The sequence below is a fragment of the Manduca sexta genome, chromosome 6, assembly GCF_014839805.1.
Source record: "Manduca sexta isolate Smith_Timp_Sample1 chromosome 6, JHU_Msex_v1.0, whole genome shotgun sequence".
In the NCBI taxonomy this organism is placed as follows: domain Eukaryota; kingdom Metazoa; phylum Arthropoda; class Insecta; order Lepidoptera; family Sphingidae; genus Manduca; species Manduca sexta.
The window spans coordinates 5,989,625-6,009,043 of NC_051120.1; the positions used below are offsets into that span (position 1 = coordinate 5,989,625).

The 19,419-nt window shown below is 35.5% G+C and overlaps 3 protein-coding genes across 4 annotated transcripts; 1 reads left to right on the top strand and 2 right to left on the bottom strand.

Moving 5' to 3' along the window:
- Positions 1-455: 455 nt before the first annotated feature.
- Positions 456-2,994, bottom strand: LOC115447331 (coiled-coil domain-containing protein 115). The gene is made up of 2 exons (XM_030174353.2): positions 2,781-2,994; positions 456-2,687 (listed from the first exon to the last, which is right to left on the bottom strand). The coding sequence occupies exons 1-2, from the start codon at positions 2,794-2,796 to the stop codon at positions 2,215-2,217; spliced, it is 489 nt and encodes a 162-aa protein (XP_030030213.1). The 5' UTR covers positions 2,797-2,994; the 3' UTR covers positions 456-2,214.
- Positions 2,995-3,378: 384 nt separating this feature from the next.
- On the top strand, positions 3,379-12,967 carry LOC115447288 (scaffold attachment factor B2). Of its 2 annotated transcripts, none has more exons than XM_030174296.2 (18): positions 3,379-3,648; positions 3,721-4,149; positions 4,473-4,503; positions 5,391-5,517; positions 6,102-6,136; positions 6,502-6,650; positions 6,968-7,085; positions 7,373-7,503; positions 7,576-7,692; positions 7,781-7,858; positions 8,125-8,285; positions 8,468-8,581; positions 8,712-8,862; positions 9,282-9,411; positions 9,515-9,602; positions 9,785-9,900; positions 11,844-12,035; positions 12,915-12,967. In XM_030174296.2, exons 1-17 carry the CDS (start codon positions 3,529-3,531, stop codon positions 12,026-12,028), a joined length of 2,280 nt encoding a protein of 759 aa, XP_030030156.1. In that variant the 5' UTR covers positions 3,379-3,528; the 3' UTR covers positions 12,029-12,035; positions 12,915-12,967. The 2 variants fall into 2 exon arrangements, with proteins under 2 accessions (XP_030030156.1, XP_030030157.1); XM_030174297.2 differs by having other exon boundaries at positions 7,781-7,834.
- A 3,160-nt stretch (positions 12,968-16,127) lies between these two features.
- Positions 16,128-19,357, bottom strand: LOC115447289. The gene is made up of 4 exons (XM_030174298.2): positions 18,936-19,357; positions 17,378-17,763; positions 16,967-17,057; positions 16,128-16,766 (listed from the first exon to the last, which is right to left on the bottom strand). The coding sequence occupies exons 1-4, from the start codon at positions 19,185-19,187 to the stop codon at positions 16,422-16,424; spliced, it is 1,074 nt and encodes a 357-aa protein (XP_030030158.2). The 5' UTR covers positions 19,188-19,357; the 3' UTR covers positions 16,128-16,421.
- Positions 19,358-19,419: the final 62 nt, after the last annotated feature.

Sequence of the window (19,419 nt, forward strand, 5' to 3'; positions counted from 1 at the left end):
ATTCCTCCGTAGGTATATTATTTTCATGAATGCCCATAGTAGGTATGTGCACTTATTGTTAAAAAAAACTGGGGCTGATATATTAACTCTGACGACTGCAAGCACGGTGAATATTATGTTGTTTGTTACAATTTACATCTCTCAAAATTAAAGCAAGAAAAAAAAGTATAAGTAATTATAACGGTGCACCACGTTTTTTAAAAACATCGTATGAAAATAATCACAGCCCAAAGTTAGCTAATGATTGGTGCCGTTCAATTATTAAAATCACGAAAATGCAACCAATATGACAATTTATTGTATGTTTTGCAAAAGACAATGTTAAGTGGAATGGATATTTTTTTGTAGGTGACTTATTGTTATAAGGTTAAATTTAATGCATGTAAAATTCAATATTAACATACCCAATACAAAGTAATATGTTCTACAGTATTAATAATGGAAATAGAAAGCCATTCAGTGTTTTAATACAATGTTTAATATAAGTATAGATGTTTTGTATCATCAATTTTTTATATATTGACTGCGGCGCATACATAAACGCGCAAAGCCAGGCCATTGAGCGGTAAAAAAAACGTCATATGTGCTTTGAAAAAATTAACAATACGAGAGGTGTAAGCTGCCAGTGTAATAAATGAAGCTACAGGCATGCATTACATATTATATGATATATTTTGTGTAGCTGACACAAATACAAAGTTATCATGGCGAGAGTCTTGTAGCACTAATTTTTACAAGCGTAATATATGCCGCATAGTGTTCAGGTCAGCTACGCAATCGTCGGAAGACTTGCGCATGATGATACGCATGGATAAATAATTGTCGCCGCAGTCAACGCGCTAATGATATGATTACGTAGAGTTGACAAACATAAATTGATTAATTCAACATTTATCAAATTACTTTTTGGCAGTGTGAACATCTCATTCATTACTGTCTACTCAGATGGAACTTAATATGTACCTACAATAAGATGTTGATGTCTAACTTACACCTAGTGAACACATGACCGTTCAAAACAAATAAATTATTATAAATATGCTAACTTGTTTTATTTTCAAAATAAAATTATATTAACAAGCAATAATACAACTATGTTATAATTATAACAAAGCTAACTTTAGTTGTAACTAGTAAAACTATATTCAACAATTAACATGATTCACAAAATTTTATGTAATTTTCAAAGATTTTACAACCAATCATGCAATGTGTATTTATGATGGTATCTAAGACTATAAATATGGAAATATTTATATTAAATATTTTTAATATTTGCAACTTGCAGTAGTGTGATGACAGGATATAAAAAATCAACATAATATTTAACATGAAATGTCATATCATCAATATTCAATTTCAGGTTTCAATCAATTATGTAATACTACAACCTCGTTTTCTTTATACAACTGATAGGGAAATTTACAAACAACTTTTCTGATGGTAAGCAATATGTATGCACAATAAAACAAAAGCAAAACTTGCCTTAACTTGAACTTCAAAGTACTTTATGCATAATCACTGCACTCTCACCTGGGAAATTCAATGCAATCTCATGACAGTCAGTGCATATACCATAGAAAATCCTTCATATTGATACATAACAGTGCTTCCAGATTAAAACTATAGTTTGTTATGAAACCTTCTGAGATAATTTGTACCAAAATATAATAAGTACTTTGTGCCAACATTTAATAATCAAGTCAATTCTTGATCAATACAACTTGATGAGGTTGCTTGTGCTCATTAATTGTATAATCATATTGATCATAAGATAAATAAGGATTTATGGCAACACATCAGTATCATACAATTCAGATAATTATTACTGTCAACCATTACAAGCATGGAATGCATGTTCCTGTTATAACCCATACAGGAACTGTTATAAGTCAATAATAATTAACGAAAGCTGGCACATAAACACATTGACAAGCTTCATATGTGTAGTGTTTGTGAACGAATGAACATACATTAATCACCATGATAATGTATTGCTCATGCATCAATGAAGTCAAAATATAGTCTGATGGTTTGTTGACATCTATGTATATCCATCCATTGATAATAAAATGGAACATTGTGTTATATTATTGTGTAAAATTGTATTGTTACAATACTTCCAGTATTGTGAATGTGCTGGTTTTTGGTAATGAACATAAAAATATTAAGGAAACAAGAACTTTACCACACTTGCAATATACCAGCAAGACTTTATGAAGAGTTCAATGAATTAATATAATTCTTTATTGCTTGGATATTTTTCATATTTTCCTGTATCTGTAATTGAACATTGGCACATTCAACAACATAGTTTAATGCATTCTGAAAAATGCTCTGGGCTTTATGCAAATTTTGTGGCACTAGAACTCCGAACCAGCGTAGTGGGTTCACTGTGTCTTCTGAATTATTTTCCACTAAACTAAACTGTTTGATACCATCCTCCTCTATGGTTTCGCATTGAGTGGATGCTGCGAAATCTGGGCTACTTTCTGTAGGCAGACGGGTTGTACTCACGGAACTCTGCCCCATTATGTATCGCGATTTGGCGAGATGGATACAAGCGTTGTTAATGCTTGATTCTATGTTAAGCTCGCAACGCATTTTGTCTTCCATTAAATGTAACTGCCGAATTATAATTTTATCTAATAGTTCGTGAGCTTCTACTTCATTCACCACAGCTACATCTAAAAAGGATAAAACAATTATAAATAAAAAAAACACGATAACTACACTAAAATGAGTTAATTTATTTGCCTCATATCCATTATTGATGTTACCTTTTTGTCCTGCCATATTATAGAATTAAGGAACAGTATTTGTGGTACTATGTTTATGAGAAAGAAATTTCTGGAACCGCAGTAAGAAATAGTCACACAAAATCAATTATCGAGACTATAAGAAAGTCGATAAAATAACAAAGATGAAACAATTTTTGAAATCACATGACACTATTTATTAATGTCATTATTTTTGCTTTATGATGGCTTTATGACATTGACGTCAGTTGACAGTTGACAAATATTGCTTACTCTATGGTTTTAAGCTGCATAGCTTAAAGCCTTGCTTTACCTTCTCGTTTTAAGGAGAAAATAAAACCAAAAAAAACACTATGGTTGACAATTTTTTTTAACATGACTCGCCCATCCTTTTAAATAGGTACAAGAAACATAGGGATTTTTTTAAGATGTATGAGGGATATTTAGAGATTTTCTTATAAAATCTAGGGTAAAATCAATATCGTAAGTGAAACACTGCTGTAGGTTCCATAATATATATTATAGTTCTCTTTAACTGTAGCACTATTCATGACGAGGCTGTATGGGCTAGAACCCTTTGCCTTCCCAATAATAAAGGGAAAATCAAAAATAAAAAAAAAATCTCTTTGGCTGTGGGCATCCGGCGTCCTCCATCTTGAAATTTGTTTAGCGATTAGCAAGTTGACTTTTTATTCTGTGAGAGATATCGAAATAAAAAGCAATATAAAGGCGGATATTAATAGATAGACTCCAAAAATAACGCGAGGCGATGTCGGATAAAAAACGTCTACTGAATGATCTCAGAGTAATAGATTTGAGAGCCGAGTTAGAAAAGCGTAACCTCGACAAAAGTGGCGTCCGCGGCGTGCTCATTCAACGTTTGGCGAAGGTAACAGCGGCTCACGACGTGGTAATTACGTACGTCATATAAACCATAAAATAAGAATCATGTCTGTTCTAGCATTTGGAGGAGGAAGGAAATGACCCAGCCTCGTTCAAGTTCGAGCTGACTGTTAGTGAAACCAAAACACCGTCGAAGAGAACGAGGCGATCAGAAAGCAACATAGAACACGAGTCTGAAGAGACTCCTGCTATGGAAGACATGATAGTACAAGACGACGCCGGAGAAGAAGAGGACTCTGAACCATTAGCCAAAAAAGAGAAAATAAATAACAGCCAACCAAATACTGAACCCAAAATGGAAGTTGAAGAGGGCGAAAAAGTGAACAGGAAAAGAGAATCAAAGGAGGAGCCCGAATCCTCCCAAGCCAAGAAGCCATGTATTATCAAAGATGATAAAAATGATGAAGATCCTAAACTTGAAAACAACACTGATGCAGAAGACAGTATCAATTTGGATATTGGTGATGATGAATTGCTTAATGAGGAGGTACGTTTCTATGTTTTCAGCGTTACAGTAAAATTGCCATCTAGTGCTAAAACATCAAATGGTTTCATGATGGAAGTAGACGAGGTTTAGTTATGGTCTATGTTTTGTAAATACCTATATTGAAATATATTTATTGTAAATATATTCATTTTATTTATCTAATAGTCTATAATGGCTAACACAAGTTAGATGGATCATGTCCAGACAGTTTTATGACAAATGTGATGTAAATGCTATATCAATAGTTGTAAATAGCTGTCACACTGGACTCTTGCCAAGTTAAATACTAGTTCAGACATCTAAAGTTAAACTATCTCTTTCAGACTGATAACAACCCTAAAGCCAGCAAGAAAGGTAAGCTCCAATACACATAATTACTTATTTTAGGACTTTCAATGCAAGCTAATACTGTATATGATACTAAGAATGACAGGAAAAACTATAATATGAGAATGTATATAAAAATGTTGTGATCTTACTCAATAATAGACTAAGAATACTATACGATTTTATAAATCTAACCATTAATATTAGCATAAAAATATCAGTGGACAATATGATGTGTCTCCAAAATGCGAATTAATCCATAGTATGTAGACTTATGGGTGTAAATTGAGTATCATGATCATAATAATATATGAGGACAATGAAAGTTGAAGGGAAGAAACGTTTGGAACGACAACTGTAGGTGACCCTTGTGATTTGGATCCAAAGAAATGAAGAGTGTTGCTGCAAGTGACAAGACTTCCATGCATACTGAAGATATGTGAGTGTGTGGGTGGTAGCATCACTTCGGAGACTCACCAACCAGTTTCAGTCCAATGTCATAGAAATTATTTAAAGTACAAGGACACTTACTGCATGTCTACATGTCAGAGAGTCACAACAAAAGCTCTACGACCAACCAACTCTATTAATATCTGTATTATTTTGACTGGCAGGGTATTCAAGGTTCCACAGATAAGTTTGGTGTTGCTTAAAATATTTCTAAGTAACATGGACATAGCAGCATAAAGCTGCTATGCTGCTCCATACAAAGATGGTGGTGCTAATGTCCAATCAAGTTTTCAGGTCATGATTTTTCATATATTCATCCTTGAAGTGCAACAACTGTGAAGATTGTGTATGAAATTTGGGGGTTTAACAAGATAAGAGAGGCAGAGCGGGCCGCTCCCGGGCTCCGCGCTCCGGCGAGCGACCTGCGCTGGCTCCACTGAGGCTGACCACTGGCACTGACCTAGATGACGGCGAGTGTGACGAGTCGGCCGAGACTACGGATGAAAAGCCCGCTACAGACGACGCAGCAGCAGGCGGCAACACGGCGCCCGCTGACGACCAACAAGTAAAACCAGAAGCCTCCGCCACTAGGTTGGTGAACGCCGAATGGCCGTCGCGACGTCGCACCGCGCAACTTTAATCCACTGCGTTTGTCACGACATTCTTTATTATCGTTATCACTACAAAGTTTTGCACCGGTTTTTGCGTGGATACCTCCTGCGGTTTTGTTGGATTCGTCTGCTACGAGTTTATGGGGTGCTACGGGCGGAGCTTCTGAAGGACATCGTGCTGGATGAATATCACGGCTGTGGTCCGAGAGGATCACCCTGCATCTATCGAAGAATATTAGCGGTCAGCAGATGCACCCGTATCATCGGAGGCGACGTGTGAAGCTGATGCCGCAGCGGTGACTGCAGCTGCGACGGTCACGCGCCGCCATGCACACAACACATCGAGCGACGACCCCGTTGTCGCACCTTGCGGTGGAGTAATGGTGCAAAACTTTGTAGATGATATTATGTGTGTTAATGTTTCGCGTACTACATAAAACGCCCAAGAACATAAAATATGGACATTTGTATTTCATGAATAATTATGTCACCAAAACCCAAAATTAAATAGGTGTATTCATTGTATCTTATTGATATCAGTTGATCATACTATTTATTTTTCAGCAATGAGGGCGAGAAACAAGACAAAGGACAAAAAGGTACTAGTTGCAGAACTTGTATATTTTAATATCAGTTTAAGTAAATATAAAATCTATTGTACTGCCTCGGCAGCATAGTTGCATTACAATATTATTGCAGTACTGAGGTCTCGAGGGATTGATATTCTACTCGAGTATCAGAGTCCAGAATTTATGTCTAATATGGCTATAAGCTTTATCCTATCACATCGTAGGATGGAATACATACGGAGGAAACTGGGTGAAACAGTTGCACCACTGCCTACCCCTTCTGGGATAACAGGCGTGAGTGTGTGTGATTTAAGTTATATCCTACAAACAATATTTCTCTTTTTTTTAATATTACTTAAAACATGTATGAAATGCAATGTCAATTTATGATTTAGACGAGAAAGATAAAGAAGGCGAAAGTGAAAAGAGGGAGAAAAAAGGGGAGGAAAGCAAAGAGGGTGGAGCAAGGAACTTGTGGGTCAGCGGACTTTCGGGCGACACGCGCGCCCGCGACCTGAAGCAGCTGTGCAGCAAACACGGCAAGGTAAACTAACTACTGAACCATTGAATCTCACTACACATTTCTTTGTGAACCTTGGCTTGTTATCATAAAAAAATATTATCTGTATGCTCATTGAGCCAAGCCTCATACGTACGATATACAGGCAAGATATACACCAGTCTTAAGAAAAGAAAAGAAATTTTGCTATGATAATGATTTTACACATAAATTTTAGACATAAAGTTGTCTGTGTTAATAGTAAGCAAAACCTGCGCAACATGCACACAAGTACTGTACCTATGTGGTCAGTTTGATATGAGAAAATACTGTGTACTTAACCACATAATTGTTTTCCACAGGTGATTGGAGCTAAAGTGGTCACTAATGCTAAAACACCAGGATCCAGATGCTATGGTTATGTCACCATGGCGAGTGCGCAAGATGCTGAGAACTGCATCAAAAACCTACATAGAACAGGTGACACTAATTCCAGATACCTAATTTTATTTACATATAAGAACTAAAAATGTATTTGTGAATGGCTTTAGTTACTGTTAACTTTAATTTATCTATCGTCTCTCTTATTATTTATTGAAATTAGTTTGGAGGATAGTACTATTGTTTAAATACCTTAATCCTTTAAAATTTAATTAGCAACTGGCATTGATATTTAGAATTTCTATAATTTTCTTATTCAGAAATACTAAACTACTCTTGTAAATCTACTCATTGTCATGTAACACTAATATGACTATTAATTTCAGAGCTTCACGGGCGAATGATTTCTGTAGAAAAAGCTAAATCCGAATCAGAGTCGTCATCGCGTCGACAACCATCAATTCGCGCGGAACGACGACCTAGCAAAGAACGGAAAGAAGAAAATAAGGAGCATGAGGTATGTATTGTACCAAGAATGAAACAAAAAAAATATTTTCAGGATTTTTTATATGATTTTTATGCACAACAGGATGGCAAGGAATCTGAGAAAAGCGAAATTAAGCCGAAAAAAGAAGGTGAATTATCTGGCGCTGAAAGCACAAGGTCAACATCTCGCACACGGGAGAAATCACACCGGTCTGATAAGGTATATTATTTTGTTGTATTTGTGTCACAAAATTCTAAACTCTGAAGGGCAAAAATCCTTTTACATATACATGACATTTTGTTTGTAGGACAGGACCAGACGCAGCACTCGGAGTCATGAGAGGAAGAGGTCACCAAAAGAAGTACTGTCTTTCTCAAAGATTTGGGTAAAATTTGGGCTTTAGTTTATCCACGTAAATGCCCAATCATTATCAAATCATCAATCATACATATGACAAAATCCAATTATCATTTATTTTCATTTATTCAAATCCTTTTATATTGGATTTTCAAAAAGCGCGTATAAAATATCTTTAACTGCTACATTAACATGGTGGTACCCGGGATCTAAGTCGGGTAGGACTTATTAAATGCAAAAAGCATGTATGGTAAGGTGTTAGCGACACGTAGTAAACGGCGATGTGTGTTGCAGAAGGAGCGCGACGTGGCGCGCGCGCGGTCACGGTCTCGAGCGGCGCGCGAGGAGCAGCGCCGGCGCCGCGCCGCCGAGGACGCACTGCGCGAGCGCGAGCGGCGCCAGCGGCAAGAAAAGCACCGCCTCGCCATCGAACGCGAGAAGCTGCGCGCTGAGAGGTAACGAATACATCGCTTTTTATCCATCGCAACTCACGAGCGACGTGAAAATTTGCTTTTAAACACTAAAAAGTGATAAGACATCTGAGGAGGAAGAGGGAAATTAAATTAACTTCAAGCCAGATGTAAAGTTAAAGGGATCAAACGACTACATGAAAAATGAATTACAACTATTGTTTCAGAGAAAAAATTGAGCGTGAAAAGAATGAACTATTGAGGTTGGAACGCGAACGGCACAGGCTCGAGCGTGAGAAATTAGAACTGGAGAGATTGGAACTCAAAAGGGCACAACTTAGGTTTGCTATTACTACTTTACTACTTTACTATTTTAAATTTATCAAAAGTAGTTTCATATCTATGGAACAATAAACTACTTTTCTTGTTCACTAAAGTGTAATGGATGAATTGTAATAATATTCCATCTAGATTGGAGGAAGAGCGGCGCAAGCGCGGTTACGAGAGCAGCGCGTACCGCAAGGCGGGCAGCCCGCCACCTGAGCCCGCGTACGAGCGCGACGCACGCGACGTGCGCGACACCCGCGACGCGCGGCACAAACGCCCGCCGCCGCCGCCTATGGTATTATACCACAATATACTTAATAATATTATTTTGTACATATTGCCTCTCTAACCCTCTGCTGCAATAGACTTCACTTTTATCACAGTATCTTAATTAAAAGGTTCCCAACAAAACCATATCACTAAAATGTATATTTAACAATGCCAATAGTTTTAACCTCTAGATCGATCGCGGAAATAAATAAATCGGGACAATTTGCTGACATCTTATATTTATTTTGATAGGTTTATTAAACATGACCCAGAGCTTCAAATCCAAAGATAAATACAATTGGCACACTGTTCCTCTTGTAATAGAGTTCCTTTAATTTACATCTTTAGCATCAAGTTTATGTGCTGATACATACATATTATATCGTTTTGTAAAAAACGTACGTAAATTATAATAAAAAGCTTTAAAATGTGTGTATTGTGCAGTCATCGAGCCGTAGTCAGTTCGAGGCGCCGCCGCCGCCGCGTTTTGAGATGAGCACCAGCTACGACCGCGGCAGCGATAAGCGCGAGCGAGATCGCGATTACAAGCGGGATTACCCTCGCCACGTGTCATGTAAGTGTTTACTTTATGTGACACCTTTAGATTCGTTATGCAAAATTGTATTCATGACGATCAAAATGTGGATATTTTTATTAATAGATTTTATTATTACCAGCTAGCAACATGAAGTACTCCAGTAACGGCGGAGGTGGCGACGACGCGCGTCAGCCTATGCCGCCCGGCACCAGACCTAAGGAGCCAGGGTATGATTGTTTTTGATGCTACCTGCACCCTTCCAACAGTGAAAGCTGATGCTACAGACAGTAATCATTGTACATAGTGTAGCAGTTACATCTGTATTTTTCTCGATGATGTAAACTAAATAGCTCCTTTGCATGTGAGTCAGTCCATTCATGCCCATGTATTGTATGGTTTGATGTTGCAGCCGCTCGTACGAGTCGCGCGACAGCCGCTCATACCGTCCCTCGCCACCCGCTAAGCCCGAGCCGCGCAACTGGAATGTGGCTAACAGATATCCAGACTCGGCTCCAGCCTCTAAAGGTAAATAAAATTTACTAAAATGTTTACATTACACTGAAATGTTAAGTCATAATTGAGTTGAAATAGTATACTTAGTCTGGCCATAAATACTGTTACACTTAATTATAAAAAAATATTACATTTGAATTTCGAATCTGTCATTTTTATACGATTGTTCATTGTGTTTTCTCATTTTGGCGCCAATACATTGTAAAATATTTTGCGATATTAAAATGGTGTGGGGTGATAAAGAGAACCGAATCGCTGTGATAGCATTACACAAAGTAGGTATGGAGCCAAATGCAATTTTTAAAACTCTCCATACACTTGGTATTAGTAAAATGTTTGTGTACCGGGCTATTAATAGGTACAATGAGACCTCCTCTGTTTGCGACAGAAAAAGATCTGGCCGTCCACGTAGTGTTCGTACGAAAAAGGTGGTCAAAGCAGTAAGGGAAAGAATTCGAAGAAATCCTGTCCGAAAGCAAAAGATTTTATCTCGGGAAATGAAGATAGCACCTAGAACCATGTCGCGTATTTTAAAAGATGACTTAGGACTTGCAGCCTATAAGAGACGCACTGGCCATTTCTTAACTGATAATTTAAAGAAGAATAGGGTGGTAAAATCGAAACAACTACTGAAGGCGGTACGCAAAGGGAGGTCACAGAAAAAATTTTGTTTCACGGATGAGAAAATTTTTACAATTGAGCAACATTTTAACAAACAAAATGACCGTATTTATGCTCAAAGCTCTAAGGAAGCTTCCCAATTAGTCGACAGAGTGCAACGTGGACATTATCCGACTTCAGTGATGGTTTGGTGGGGTGTTAGCTATGAAGGAGTGACTGAGCCATATTTTTGTGAAAAAGGTATCAAAACATCGGCACAAGTGTATCAAGATACCATTCTTGAGAAGGTAGTTAAGCCCCTTAACATCACCATGTTCAATAACCAAGTATGGTCCTTCCAGCAAGACTCGGCGCCGGGTCATAAAGCTCGGTCCACGCAGTCTTGGTTGGAATCGAACGTTTCGGACTTCATCAGAGCTGAAGACTGGCCGTCGTCTAGTCCCGATCTTAATCCGCTGGATTATGATTTGTGGTCAGTTTTAGAGAGTACAGCTTGCTCTAAACGCCATGATAATTTGGAGTCCCTAAAACAATCTATACGATTGGCAGTGAAGAATTTTCCCATGGAAAGAGTGCGTGCTTCTATTGATAACTGGCCTCATCGTTTAAAGGACTGTATTGCAGCCAATGGAGACCACTTCGAATAAGCTTTTTATATTTTTAATTGTTTTATATTTATGTATTAAACTGACACACTGTAAAAGTAATAAATGTTATTTGCAGTTAACAATTTTCTTTTTTCTTTATTACAATATTTATGGCAAGACTAGGTACTTTACTGACGTAAACACAAAAAAAAAATGTATACATCCTTCCCTCCAAACGGCTCACGCCGTACTGCCCGGTCGCCCATCTCGCTCTAACGAGAATGGTGAATTTTGCGAATAATTTAATTATAAAATAAAATTTTATACTAACTATATTCGTTATTAAATGATCTACTTAAATAGCGTTTATTGGAAATTAAAATTTTAACAGTATTTTCATTATAAAATTAATGAAATAATACCCACATAGTTAAAATTTGAAACTACTAAATTAAAGATATGCTGTTACAGAAATATAATGATATTTTTTTTCTATTTGTATTATAAATTTAAAATAGATAGCTTCTAAAACTTGGTAAAGTACCATTTAGCAATGGGGACTACCTTAATATCTAATAGTTTATCCCACAAAAATACACACTGACATTGTTATTTCACGAAAGGTAACGCGGGCGAAGTCGCGAACAAAACCTAGTAAATTAATATGTTTTAATATTCATTTGCCTTTCCCCTCACAGTTGTAAGTTAGTTGGTGTCCCAATGGTAACTGATATCATGTGTCGCCAGGTGGTGGTGGGTCGGGCGGTGACGCGTGGTCGGGCGGCGAGACGCGATATGCGGGGTACGAGACGCGCTACACGGCGCATGCGCCGCAGTACCAGCCGCCGCCGCCCGGTGCGCCCTACCCCGAGCGATACGCGCCGCACGCCGCGCACGCGCCGCCCACACGCGACTACCCGCGCAAGTACTAGCACACAGGTAACTCTCATTTAAAAGCGTGAAATAATAGGTTGTAGCTTTGGTCAAACGGTAGACGAGGCGAGGACGTGTGCAGTTGTAAAATATAGATTAAAATAGAATATGACACGCTTTGTATTCGACTTGTAGACCCGCTGCGTCCAGCAGGAATGCAATAGGAATGCGGTAGAAGGGCCGCTAGTGCTGGAATTATATAATCTACACTTGTCTTTTATGAATATTCATTAAGTATTCAAATAGACTGAACAGAATGTCAGTTAGACAGCGCAATGGAAGCCAATGTTGCATTCAGCTTCAAAAATTGACAATCGTTAGATCTTCTTTCGAAGTGCTCAAGAAATCGAATGCGATGGGTCGACGGATGTTAGCACGATCATCATGGCCGGACATCCACATCTCGACGCCGTCCCGCTCTTTTTGCTGTTTCATTAAAACTTTATGTGTGCCCAAACTGTTTCCTGTCAGAGTCCCAAATAAAACTAAAAAAAATAATATCTCTTGAATATCTTACTACGCTTTAAATTTATACATATTATAAAAAAAAGACAGTTTCTTTTTCTATCTGTTTGTATGTGATTGATTTTCTCAAAAACTACTGAACGGGTTTTAATGCGGTTTTCACCAATAGGCAGAATGATTCAAGAGGAAGATCTAGGTAAATAGTATATTACGGTTTTCGGAACTTTTATCCCGGAAAACTCTCACGCGGGTGGAGCCGCGAGCAAAAGCTAGCTGATAATCATTTTATATCTAACCTTTACAACGTAATATTTAGTATGATTAATTGTAATATCTTAATGTAGTCAACATTATATAAGGCTATTTTTAATTTTAAACACCTATAAATTTTAAGTTAACCATTTATTATTGATATTACAGATGACATTAGATTGCCGGTCCCTTGAGGGAGGATGTGATATATTACTTCAGGTGAAAAGAACATACTAACGAGAATGAACTTTTATTGTTATTACTTTTCCTTGAAGAGGTAGCATCTACCTCGAAATTTATTGTTGAGTAAGGACCACTGATGTAATTATTCATATGTTTATTAGTGTAAGAAGTGCACTAAATGTAGAATAGTGACTGGACCTGATTCTGTGGCATTTTTACTTATTATTATATGTACCAATTCTGACCAAAATCATTGTAAAATGTTTGTGGAGCGTATAATTCAACATATTAAACCATTCATTGCCAATGTACAGTTTACAACCATTGTAACCTGAACAATGTTAAAAGTATAACTATATATGATAAAATATATTTTAATTATTGTGTGTATAGTAAAAGACGGGATAGATGTAAGATAAAGGCCTGTTAAATGGGAAATTAGACTTTGGATCAGAAGTGAGGCTTATTTACACAAGTTTATTTCGGATCAGTCACAAGTTGGATATTACTCGCGTTATAATAAGATAGAACAGAACTACTGTGATAACCTTATAACCTATATACAGCATAGAAATTTGCACTAGACCTATAATAAAGCCTTTCTTTTAGGTTGTATGCATAAAATGTTTTATAAACAAGCCGACATCCCTTCCTGATATTTTCGTTCTCTGCAACAGTGCATACAGAGGTGTGCAATTTTACATTATGGGGCATTCCACGTGAAGCGGGCACGAAAAAAAACTCGATGTCTCAGATTTTCGTAATATTTGATTATGTTATACCTGTATATGTCCTCGATCCAGATACAAAATATTATTAAAGTATAAAGCCTGGTAAGCGAATTAAAGGACTTTGAAGTTTTGACTGGCCGGCTGGTATACGCCACTTCGAATCCAATTATCAAGTTTTTAAATGTTACAATAAAATAAATAAAGCAATAAAATAAATACTTCATTTAATGAGCTTTTTATTGTATTTTTGGAAATTGAAAAATGTTTTTTTTTTCTTTGAAAAAATGTGTTTGAAAGTTTCAAACTTGAATTTCACAAAGTTGGCATATTTATTATTTTTTTATTTTTTTTCTAAAAATAGCTACTATTGTATAGATAATTCCTGCGAAGTTTCATAATGGGCTGAGAAGTAGTTTAGGAGTTAGACCGATTACAGTGCCGAAGCGCGGCGGTCGCCAGAAAGAGCGAAGTAGTAAAAACTTTCAATTAAACTAAATACTTTCGATTAGAGTATTTTATCATGTTTTGCATCGCTCTAACGATTCAATTATATCTGATTATAATATAAAAAAATATATTTATATTACTGACGGTGCACAACAACATTTTAAAAAGATTTAATTGTATTAACTTGTTATATTTCAAACAGGATTGTGGTAAAGATGCAGAATTTCATTTTCGTGCCACTTCACATGGCAGAAGGGCAATTTGACGGTCTCGGTGGTAACCTAAAACGCCTGGAGACACAAGCTAGTTTACATAACGCATCAAACAAAGCCATCACGATACCCGACCGCTTATACATATAGGCTAGAACATCAATGCCACAAACTCATATTTATTATTACTACTACTATTTATTATTATTATTCATATATATTTTAATGTTTCAAACTTGTATTTCACAAAGTTGGCATATTTATATAATAACTTTTTTCTACTAAAATAGCCAATATTGTATATAGATTATCCTTGCCAAGTTTCAAATGTTGTTGTGCACCGTCAGTAATATAAATATATATTTTTTTTATATTATAATCAGATGTAATTGAATCGTTACAGCGATGCAAAACATGATAAAATACTCTAATCGAAAGTATTTAGTTTAATTTAAAGTTTTTACTACTTCGATCTTTCTGGCGACCGCCGCGCTTCGGCACTGTAATCGGTCTAGCTCCTAAACTACTTCTCAGCCCATTATGAAACTTCGCAGGGATTATCTATACAATAGTAGCTATTTTTAGAAAAAAAATATAAATATGCCAACTTTGTGAAATTCAAGTTTGAAACTTTCAAACACATTTTTTCAAAGAAAAAAAAACATTTTTCAATTTCCAAAAATACAATAAAAAACCTCATTAAATGAAGTATTTATTTCATTGCTTTATTTATTTTATTGTAACATTTAAAAACTTGATAATTGGATTCGAAGTGGCGTATACCAGCCGGCCAGTCAAAACTTCAAAGTCCTTTAACTCGCTTACCAGGCTTTATACTTTAATAATATTTTGTATCTGGATCGAGGACATATACAGGTATAACATAATCAAATATTACGAAAATCTGAGACATCGAGTTTTTTTTCGTGCCCGCTTCACGTGGAATGCCCCTTATGTAAAATCGTAACTACTGCCAGACTCTTCTAATTTTGTTTAAAACACATTGTTAGCTTGTTTAAAATTCCCGTATTTATATTTTGGTATATAGTATGCCATATAATTTAATCTAGAAACTACTCTCTTTGGTAACGGAGTGTCTAATGTATCAAAAAATATAAATTTTAATGCCTGTTTATGAAAAACCAAGTCAGTAAAAATATATGTAAAGTGTTCCCGATTATCCCCATTTCGTGGTATGTGGCATTGAATGGATTAATAGACATTTTATAAAAACAAAATGTTAGTCAAGTAATATAATAATTATTAGCATACCTATAACTATATTATGTAAGCATGTTGGCAAATTATTAAATATGAAAATAATTTTTAAATTGTTTTATTTATTAAGTACAATACGAAATAAAATGTCCTAAAAACATAAATTTTAATGTTAGAAAAATTTTATATATCTACCAAGGATGCCATACAAAATTTTATTTTGTATGACGGTATAAAACATTTGATTTACGTATTTTGTTTTAGTTTGACCACAATATAAAATATTATTACTTATCTAGTTTATTTAAAAGCACGAACAATTATCACACAGCATATTGTACACCTGTGCTTTGTCAACTTAAAGATTGGACCCATCTTGACAACAAAATATTTATATTAAACATGTTGGAATATCCCATGTAACATTGTTTCTGCGTATGTAATTGTCTTACTACACAATCAGGTCTTATATGAGATTAATAGTATGTCAAAAGAGAGAGCTATAGTACTATTATGTATTACAAATGTTATGAAAATTATATTACGAAAAACTTTAAGATTTAAATGTTTGGTTGAGTTCACTTTGTCACCAGTATCCAAAACTGTTAGCATATATTATAATGTAAACAACTTGGCAAACTTTATCATTCCAAGGAGCAAAACATTAATGGAAATAATAAGAGGTAATAAACAGTGTTTAATAATATTATGTGCATCAATTTTGGTCCAACCTTCACAGCAAAAAATTAAATACAACAAACACCAAACGCCTAAGACTAGGAATTACTAGTACTTGTAACTATTATAGTGAGAACATTTTTCCAACTTAAATTGTTATTTCCAGACCTACACTGAATTGCAACAAATTTCCTTTTTTTTATTATTTAACACACAGGGGCTAAACAATTTGGTGTCTGTAAAAAACTTGCATTTTCAACAAAAAGTGTAGTTTGCATTGGAACAATGTTCTTATTTTGTGGAAAACTGTCGGTGTATGTCCATGTCTCTTCCATATTTATCTTCGGCGATGATTCGCCAATATCAACATTTAACTCTTTCAAAGCCTTAATGGCATCTTCTTGGCCTTTTATTGCCGCAAGACGCAATAAACGAATTCCTGTCTCGGAATCGCGTGTTAACCCACCGCGGCCCTGCCCGTAGTAAATGCCGAGGTTGTAAAGTGCAACAGGGTGTTCCAAAGCAGCAGCAGATTTATACAACTCCATAGCCTGGAATAAAATACATTCATTTAATATATCTTTGTATATAATTATTAAACATTATGATGATGCAATCTCAATAATACTATATTGACCTATTTACAAGATTCCTATTGCTATTTTTATAACAAACTCAAATACCAGGAAAGTAAGTATACTTTGTAATATTCATTATTTGAATTGAATTTTCATTAAGAATTTAATATTACCATTTTCTCATCGACTGACACACCCACTCCAGTTTCATAACACAACCCTAGGTTGTAAAGAGCTGGTGCATATTGGCGACGCGCAGCGGATCTGGAATTATGAGCAAACTTAGGCCATGGCAACATTGCGCTAGCTAACTGCGCCGCACTATTGGCCATTAGCTATGACAAGACACAAAATTTTAAAAGACCAGTTACCTGATCTCTCACAGCTTCTTAATAATACTGAATAACATATAATATGTAATAGACTAAAAGAGCTTGTCTTCAAAAAATTTTGATTTTAAAACATCCAACCAAATAATGTTTGTATGAAATGATTATAATTTTAAATACATACATAATTATTAGTAAGCATTGACTTACTAATTGCATTTAAAAATACATTGTTGATAGAAATTTTAATGTCACCTTAATAATTTAAGTCCATCTTCGTGTTTGCCATTTTCGATAGCTGCAAGCCCAAGCTTGTTTTCAATTGAATTCAAAACTTCTCCCAAATCACTGCTGGAAGTATCAGAACTTGTTTTGCTACTTGAAACAGTGTCATCTACATTTCTCGTCCCGTGATGGTCATTTGATACCAAATGAACACTAGGAGTGAAGTCATTTATAATTTTGTCAATTCTAGGAGCAGAATTGATGCAAATTACATCCTTGTTAACACAGGCAACATATGGGCGTAATGACTTTAATATATTGTTTATTGAGCTGCATTTATCATGTCCTTTAGCATGATACTTGCATTTGAGATGCAATAACTGGCTTGTGTACCACCCCAAAACTAAGGCACTACTCTGTAAACAAAAAATATTTACGTAGTATTCTAATAAATCCTAAAATAAAGAGGTTTGTTGGCGATGTGGCATAATTTAATTATAGAATCCATATCGGAACGTCCTAGGTTTGGTTCTAAGTTAACCAACATCACACTTTGTGTGCTTTTCCAACATTGTTTAAAGCATCCAGAATAGGTTAATATTAAGTTTGTGGCTGATATAATCAATTTATAATATAATGGTGTTGTTTTTTTGTCCACATAAACTGATAATAAATAATTATAATTAAATTACAGTTCTCCCATATCATGTTACAATTTGAATGATATAGGTAAATTTAATTTCACTTTCATCTCAAAACTCCCAAACTATTAATACTGAAAACATGCTCATGTCAGTACAGAAACTGGTTGATGGCCATGTCACGATATATTTGGAAACTTGTTTAAGTTGATTGCATTTAATTTCCTTGATTTCCATTTTGTAATTACATAAATTTGCATTGACATAAAAGCCAAAAAAAAAGTAATGTAACCATATAATAGCTATGAACTTAGCATCTACATTTTATTACTTTAACTGTGTCACTTTTTTACTAATCTTAAATCATACACAATAGAGAATAGACCATTATAAAACAAAATACTTAACTCACAATCACACACATGTACACATTATGAAGCAAAACAGATTAGAAAGATAAAAGATAATATGTTGTTATGAGTTTTATTCTTTAAATGCAATGTTTAGCACTATGTAAGTAACCCCAAATAGCTTGACAATAAAACCACCTGTAGAGTGAAATGAGCATTATGTACAAGTACCCACTCCTTGTGAACAATCACATTAATCTTCACTTTTCATACATAATGCCATTAACTATTTTTAGACTATGTGATAAAGAGTATTTTAATTTCAAAACCCCAATACAATGTATATATACTTGTAATTACACTCCTTAGAACCAAACCTAGAGTATATCCTGGTTTTCAGCTTAAGCAGATGCCACTAGATCAATAAGGTTTTCTATATATTACACTTGGTGTTAATGGTTCTTAGCATGATAATAAAAACAATATAATATCTGTTGGTCTCAGATATTCAAATATCATGTTTATGCTCTAACAATTCAATTATTAATTTGGTAAATAGTCTAATTTGTTAGTAAAAGTATAAATAGTTTATCTTACCCATGTAATGGCACCAATCCAACTTCGATTCAGGTATTCGAAGTTCCATTTGTTACTGTTAGTGTCTTTATTGTGCCTGCAAGTTTGCCAGCATGTTTGAGGTGGTATCCAGCGACATTGAGGACTAGAGCGTTTGTGTTTCTCATCTGGACTTCCTGGAGCATTCACTACACCAGCGCTACCTCGTTTTTCAAACTGGTTAGCACTTCTTTCGAACGTATCCCTAATCCGACGTGATACATATTTCCACATGTTTTAGATAGAATAAAACCAATTAGCCAGAATAAATATTAGGAAAGTTAAGAGAGTCCCATGGTCATGGGTACTCTTTCATGTTGCAACTTATGGCAAAATATTTTTCTGACGTACTAAGAATGTCAGTTTGTCGTAGTCTGTGTTCTAGGTAGTGAGTAGCGTGGACTAGCGTTAATCTGAATTCAGATAAGCCCAGGGATGCCAACTTACGGTTGCCAAGACCGGGGAT